Source organism: Pyrus communis, chromosome 11 (genome assembly GCF_963583255.1).
Source record: "Pyrus communis chromosome 11, drPyrComm1.1, whole genome shotgun sequence".
Taxonomy (NCBI): domain Eukaryota; kingdom Viridiplantae; phylum Streptophyta; class Magnoliopsida; order Rosales; family Rosaceae; genus Pyrus; species Pyrus communis.
In genome coordinates, this window is record NC_084813.1 from 5,171,560 (window position 1) to 5,177,520 (window position 5,961).

Sequence of the window (5,961 nt, forward strand, 5' to 3'; positions counted from 1 at the left end):
GGTGTCTCTTCAGTAAGACAACATGTACCGTATGACCACAAAGAACTCATTGTATTATTTGTTATCCTCGTAAGAGACTAACCCTTATAATCGAACAAATACACAAGTTTGCCAACAGGAATCCAGATGCAGATTGCCGTTGAAGATTGTAGATTTTGGATACTAAAACCATGTAGATTTTAGAGGCAAACAAATTCAGAACAGACAAAACATATATATTGATGTTAGGGTTTATAAAAAATATCATTTGAATACTTCCCGTCTCTATACGGATGAGATTTCCATAACAAATCACAAATTCCAGCAGACTAGGTCCAAATCCTAAACTAAAAAAAAACTCAAATAATTAAATAGAGCTAAAATACTAATATTTTCGAACACAGAGACCACGGTACTTGCCAAAAACAAAAAACATCGTTGTAAGAGAGTTGTAAGAGCAATTCCCGGCAATTCCCTTGGGAATTGGCTATTAAATGACCTAATGCCCCCAGCAATTGGCTCCAGCCCATTCCAATAGCTTGGGCTCCAGGTAAGCTTGGGCTCTCCACCAGGTAGAAATCCACGAGCACAGCACTTGAGGGATGTGACACAAGGCTGACGTTAGCAACTAATAAAAAAATTATAAAATATTAATAAAGAATTAATTAAAAAAATATAAAAATATAATTACCACAATAAAGGAATTGGTTGCACTTAGACAATTACGGTTCATTTAAAGGGATTGGTTGTCTGTATGCCAGGGGAGCCTAGCAACACTGGAAGTGCTCTAAGTAGTTGTAACTCTTTCAATTAAGAGTATTCACTAACTTCACCCAAAGTAAGTAATTAACAAAATAGTTGATGCGTACCACCTGAGGATATATTTTTCAAATATCCCACCACTTATATCATGACACCTAGTATATCTTTTTATGTTCGGAACGTTGAAATTATTGAATCTCTCATAAAAAAAAAAAAAACCACCGGAAATTCCCTTCCTTTTCTTCCTTCAAAAAGAAAAAGAGAGGGAAAAATTAGAAACCCAACTGCCCCAAGAGTAAATAAGAATACGTACGAGCCCAAGCCCATCACCCACCGAGAGAAAAAGCAAACAAGCCAACTCAGCTACTCCATGAAAATTCAACCACTCTCCAGAAGTCTCTGGTGTGACCTTCGACGTTCGAATTCTCCGACTGATTTTTTCTCACAACCTCCTAGTCCCTTCCACCACCTTCTCTTCCCCTCCAATGAAGCCCTCCTCGAACCCTACTCACCCATATATATCCGAACCCCCAAACCCCACCTCACCATCAAACCAAAAGCATTTCAGCCAACCACATATTCAAATTTCCAGAGCATCCAGATTTTGCTTCCTTTTTCATTGTTTTCTCAAACCAATTATTCTATAGTTTCTTACTGATTTATTGTTCATGGCTTCAAAGACCCAAGGTAAGGCCATCGGCATCGACCTCGGTACCACCTACAGCTGCGTCGGGGTGTGGCAGAACGACCGCGTTGAGATCATAGCCAATGACCAGGGCAACAGAACCACCCCTTCCTATGTCGCCTTCACCGACACGGAGCGTTTGATTGGCGACGCAGCCAAGAACCAGGTCGCTATGAACCCCCAAAACACCGTTTTCGACGCCAAGAGACTCATCGGCAGGCGGTTCTCCGACCCTTCTGTCCAGAGCGACATGAAGCACTGGCCTTTCAAGGTCGTTGCTGGTCCTGGCGACAAGCCCATGATTGTGGTAAATTACAAAGGCGAAGAGAAGCAGTTTGCGCCGGAAGAGATATCTTCAATGGTGCTGACTAAGATGAGGGAGATTGCCGAGGCTTATTTGGGTCACCCTTGCAACAACGCTGTGGTCACTGTACCTGCTTACTTCAATGACTCGCAGCGGCAGGCCACAAAGGATGCTGGCTCCATTGCCGGGCTCAATGTGATGAGGATTATCAACGAGCCTACTGCTGCTGCCATTGCTTACGGTCTTGACAAGAAGGGATCCCGGAGTGGCGAAAAGAATGTTCTTATTTTCGATCTTGGTGGAGGGACTTTCGATGTTTCTTTGCTCACAATTGAGGAAGGCATCTTCGAAGTGAAGGCTACTGCTGGCGATACTCATCTTGGTGGTGAGGATTTTGACAACAGGCTTGTTAATCACTTTGTGCAAGAGTTTAAGAGAAAGCACAAGAAGGATATTAGTAGCAATGCCAGAGCCTTGAGGAGGTTGAGGACTGCATGCGAGAGGGCGAAAAGGACTCTGTCTTCCACCGCTCAGACCACCATTGAGATCGATTCACTCTACGAAGGTATTGATTTCTATTCCACAATTACTAGGGCGAGATTTGAAGAGATGAATATGGATTTGTTTAGAAAGTGTATGGAACCTGTTGAGAAGTGTTTGAGGGATTCCAAAATCGACAAGAGTCGGGTTGATGAGGTTGTTTTGGTTGGTGGGTCGACGAGAATTCCCAAAGTTCAGCAGCTTTTGCAAGATTTCTTCAATGGCAAGGAATTGTGCAAGAGCATAAACCCTGACGAAGCCGTGGCTTATGGTGCTGCTGTTCAAGCTGCAATTTTAACTGGCGAAGGAAATGAGAAGGTCCAAGATCTGTTGCTTCTTGATGTCACTCCTCTCAGCCTCGGTCTTGAGACTGCAGGTGGTGTCATGACGGTTTTGATTCCGAGAAACACAACCATTCCTACCAAGAAGGAGCAGATCTTCTCTACCTACTCCGACAACCAGCCAGGAGTGCTAATTCAGGTGTACGAAGGAGAGAGGGCTAGAACCAAGGACAACAACCTCCTCGGTAAATTTGAACTCACGGGCATTCCTCCGGCACCAAGAGGTGTCCCTCAAATCAATGTCTGTTTTGACATTGATGCAAATGGTATCTTGAATGTGTCTGCGGAAGACAAGACAGCTGGAGTGAAGAACAAGATAACTATTACGAACGACAAGGGAAGATTGAGCAAGGAAGAGATTGAGAGAATGGTGCAGGAGGCAGAGAAGTACAAGGCTGAAGATGAGGAGGTGAAGAAGAAGGTGGATGCCAAGAACTCGCTCGAGAACTACGCCTACAATATGCGGAACACTGTCAAGGATGAGAAGGTTGCAGGAAAATTAGACCCTACAGACAAGCAGAAGGTTGAGAAGGCCATTGACGAGGCAATTGAGTGGCTAGACCGGAACCAGTTGGCCGAGGTGGAGGAGTTTGAGGACAAGCAAAAGGAGTTGGAGGGATTGTGCAACCCGATTATTGCCAAAATGTATCAAGGTGCTGGTGGGGATGTGCCGATGGGCGGTGGTGCTCAGATGCCTGGAGGTGGATTTGGAAACGCTAGCTCCGGTGGTGGATCAGGAGCCGGACCTACGATTGAAGAGGTTGATTAAGCTTGAACTCTACTCTTTGTATGATGAGTTATCTTGAGTTGGTGTGTGTGGAATAATGCATAGCCATAGCTGTAGGAATTAGGGAGGGTTTGCATAATATTATATCCAATGTATCTTTCAGCTTCTTTTGAAATCAAATAAGAACTTGTTTCGTTTTCTGCAAGTTTTCGCATTCTCTTTCGTTTTCTGTAAGTTTTCGTATTCTCTTTCATATTTTATGTTCCAAATCGAGCAGACGACTTTTGCAGCCAGTTTGTTTCCTCAAATTTCAAAGAATGTACTTGAACAATGAACAGAACGATGAACGAATAAAATTACACTCCAATAGTTACATAAATGTGAATCGTTCATTATAAACTGAAACAAGTAAACAAGTAGTGATTGTTTAACAGAACCTATTAGCAATCAGATAATACGGGAATCTGTAACAAAGAAGGTAAATTGAATCAAATCCTCGTAGATGACGAATCAAAATCATCGGGAGCAACCCTGGCAATCCAGCTATTGAGAGTCCTCTTAATATCAGCATGATTAACATAAGCCAACTCGTACATACTGCACAAATTCACCACAACGGTCTCGTTCAATGCCACCGTAGGCACCCTTTCGAGGGCATTCTCCAACACCTTGATTGAATCGGACAAGTCACGCAAGTACATCAAGCAAAGCGCCTTGTTGTTGATGGCCACGACGTCGTTTTGCTCCCTCTCAATGCACTCCTCATACTCCCTCACTGCAGAGACGTAGTCTTTCCCCACCACGTACACCAAGGCCTTGTTCCTGCTTACCAGGTTCTTAAACTCGTTGCTCGCTTCACCCTGCTTCTCCACCAACCCTTGGACCACGTTGAAGGAGCACTTAGCTCCCTCCAAGTCCCCCATTTGCATCTGAATGTAACCCAGCTTTGACACCAAAATAGGGTCTGTGTAATCACGGTTAAGCAAGTCGTTGATCAAGCTCAAGCACACAGATACCTCCTTCTGAATCAAATGGACCCCTATAATACCATTCATTACAAACACCTCCCTTCTCTTCCACACAGAGACACTCACATTTTTTTCTTTTCCTTTGATCTTGCTCCGTACGAAATCTAACAAGCAGTACAGCCGATCCAGTCCCTCTTGTCGCTGGCCCAACTTGATGGGCAACAGGGCATAAAGCCACCTCAGGGAGAAAGGTACCATGGAGCCAACCCGGTTTGGGTACACTTTCGGATAGGTTTCATAGTGGTAGCGAGAGCTGTCGAGGTCTTCTAAGGAATCGATCTCGGCAGAGGCTTCAGGGAAACTACGTAGTTTAGTCAAGGCAAGGACATTATAGGTGAAATAAACAAGGTGGTCATGGGGTTTGTTAAGGAGGGATTGGGCTCGGGCCCGGGCCACCTTGTCAAGGATGGAACGCCATGAGCCACGGGTGGCAAGGTCCTGGAGCGAAGCGAGCTCATGGGCCACATCGTTGAGGGAGCCAAACTGGTCCGTCAATGGATCAGTGAAGAGGTTTGGGGTTTCCACGTTGGTAGTTACAGTTTGGGGATCAGGTGTTTCCGCATCCATATTTTGAACTCGTAAGGCGTAAACAGATACGAGATTTGATTTCAGTGGTGGGAAGGGAGTGGTTTGTTGTCTTCCCCTGGAGATGGTATTCCCTGCAGTTACTGTTTCGACGTCAATACCAAGCCGTGGCTATCAAAATACAATTGAGGACAAGTACAGGCTCAAATCATAGGTAGACTTGAAATTAGAGTCCCTGTACGATTCATCCTGCACAACCAAGCACCAACCTTTCCTAAAGTGAAAAGATTCATCCGTAGCTGCTAAAACAGAGCTATAAAACTAAAATTAATCTAATTAATAAGAAAATAAAATAAAATCAAGTAAAAGGGTTGAATTTTGTAGAACAAAAAGGACTAATTGCAAAGCTCAGTCTGTATTCTGTACTAGTTATGGATAATTTCATCTGGGATTAGGGGTTTTTTATGTCTCTGCTTATCATATATAATTAGGGTTTTCCATAATTTTTAAAATAAAATAAAAATAAAAATTTATGGGGGATTTGTTTGAAGATTCGATTGATGATATTTGGTATTGCAAAATTACTCGCAGTGAATCCAATTATTCAAATTTAGGAATTACAAAGTTGAGAGGATCCACAAATCAATTGAAATGGAAAACTCGGTCAGATCCGATGGCATAAATTTCAAACACGAACAAATAAACATCCAAATTAAATTGACATGAGCGAAGAGAGAAGAACTAACCAGAGCTTCAGCCTTCAGCCAATATGGGGAAGAAGAAGAAGAAAAGCGTTGGCGAGCTGACCTCAAGAAAAACCAACGCGTGCTGTGCTGCTGGAGAGGACGACGTCGTGCGTTATACTCTTTATGTCGTTTTATCTTTTTTTTTTTTTTTTTTTTTTTTTTTTGGAAACTGGAAATATCATTAACCAAGGCCAAAGCCAAAGAGAGTACATAAAGCTACATAAGGCTAACAGCATTAGACATGAAAGTAGAGAATAAATGAAATAATCCACGTCACGGAGGAGCACACGTGTCACCCTTAGACCTACTTAAACAAAAACTAGC

At 43.1% G+C, this 5,961-nt stretch overlaps 2 protein-coding genes across 6 annotated transcripts; one reads left to right on the forward strand and one right to left on the reverse strand.

Moving 5' to 3' along the window:
• The first annotated feature begins 1,142 nt into the window (after nt 1-1,142).
• On the forward strand, nt 1,143-3,574 carry LOC137708445 (heat shock 70 kDa protein-like). The gene has a single exon (XM_068447525.1). The coding sequence runs from the start codon at nt 1,410-1,412 to the stop codon at nt 3,378-3,380; it is 1,971 nt and encodes a 656-aa protein (XP_068303626.1). The 5' UTR covers nt 1,143-1,409; the 3' UTR covers nt 3,381-3,574.
• Nucleotides 3,575-3,703: 129 nt separating this feature from the next.
• On the reverse strand, nt 3,704-5,755 carry LOC137708446 (uncharacterized). Of its 5 annotated transcripts, none has more exons than XM_068447528.1 (2): nt 5,638-5,755; nt 3,704-5,025 (listed from the first exon to the last, which is right to left on the reverse strand). In XM_068447528.1, the coding sequence occupies exon 2, from the start codon at nt 4,931-4,933 to the stop codon at nt 3,827-3,829; it is 1,107 nt and encodes a 368-aa protein (XP_068303629.1). In that variant the 5' UTR covers nt 4,934-5,025; nt 5,638-5,755; the 3' UTR covers nt 3,704-3,826. The 5 variants fall into 5 exon arrangements, with proteins under 5 accessions (XP_068303629.1, XP_068303628.1, XP_068303627.1 ...); XM_068447527.1 differs by having other exon boundaries at nt 3,704-5,034; XM_068447526.1 differs by having other exon boundaries at nt 3,704-5,140.
• Between the last annotated feature and the right edge of the window lie 206 nt (nt 5,756-5,961).

Bases quoted from the DNA above. Each gene is read 5' to 3' on its own strand.
- LOC137708445 (XM_068447525.1), top strand. From the start codon at position 1,410: ATGGCTTCAAAGACCCAAGGTAAGGCCATCGGCATCGACCTCGGTACC.
- LOC137708446 (XM_068447528.1), bottom strand. From the start codon at position 4,933: ATGGATGCGGAAACACCTGATCCCCAAACTGTAACTACCAACGTGGAA.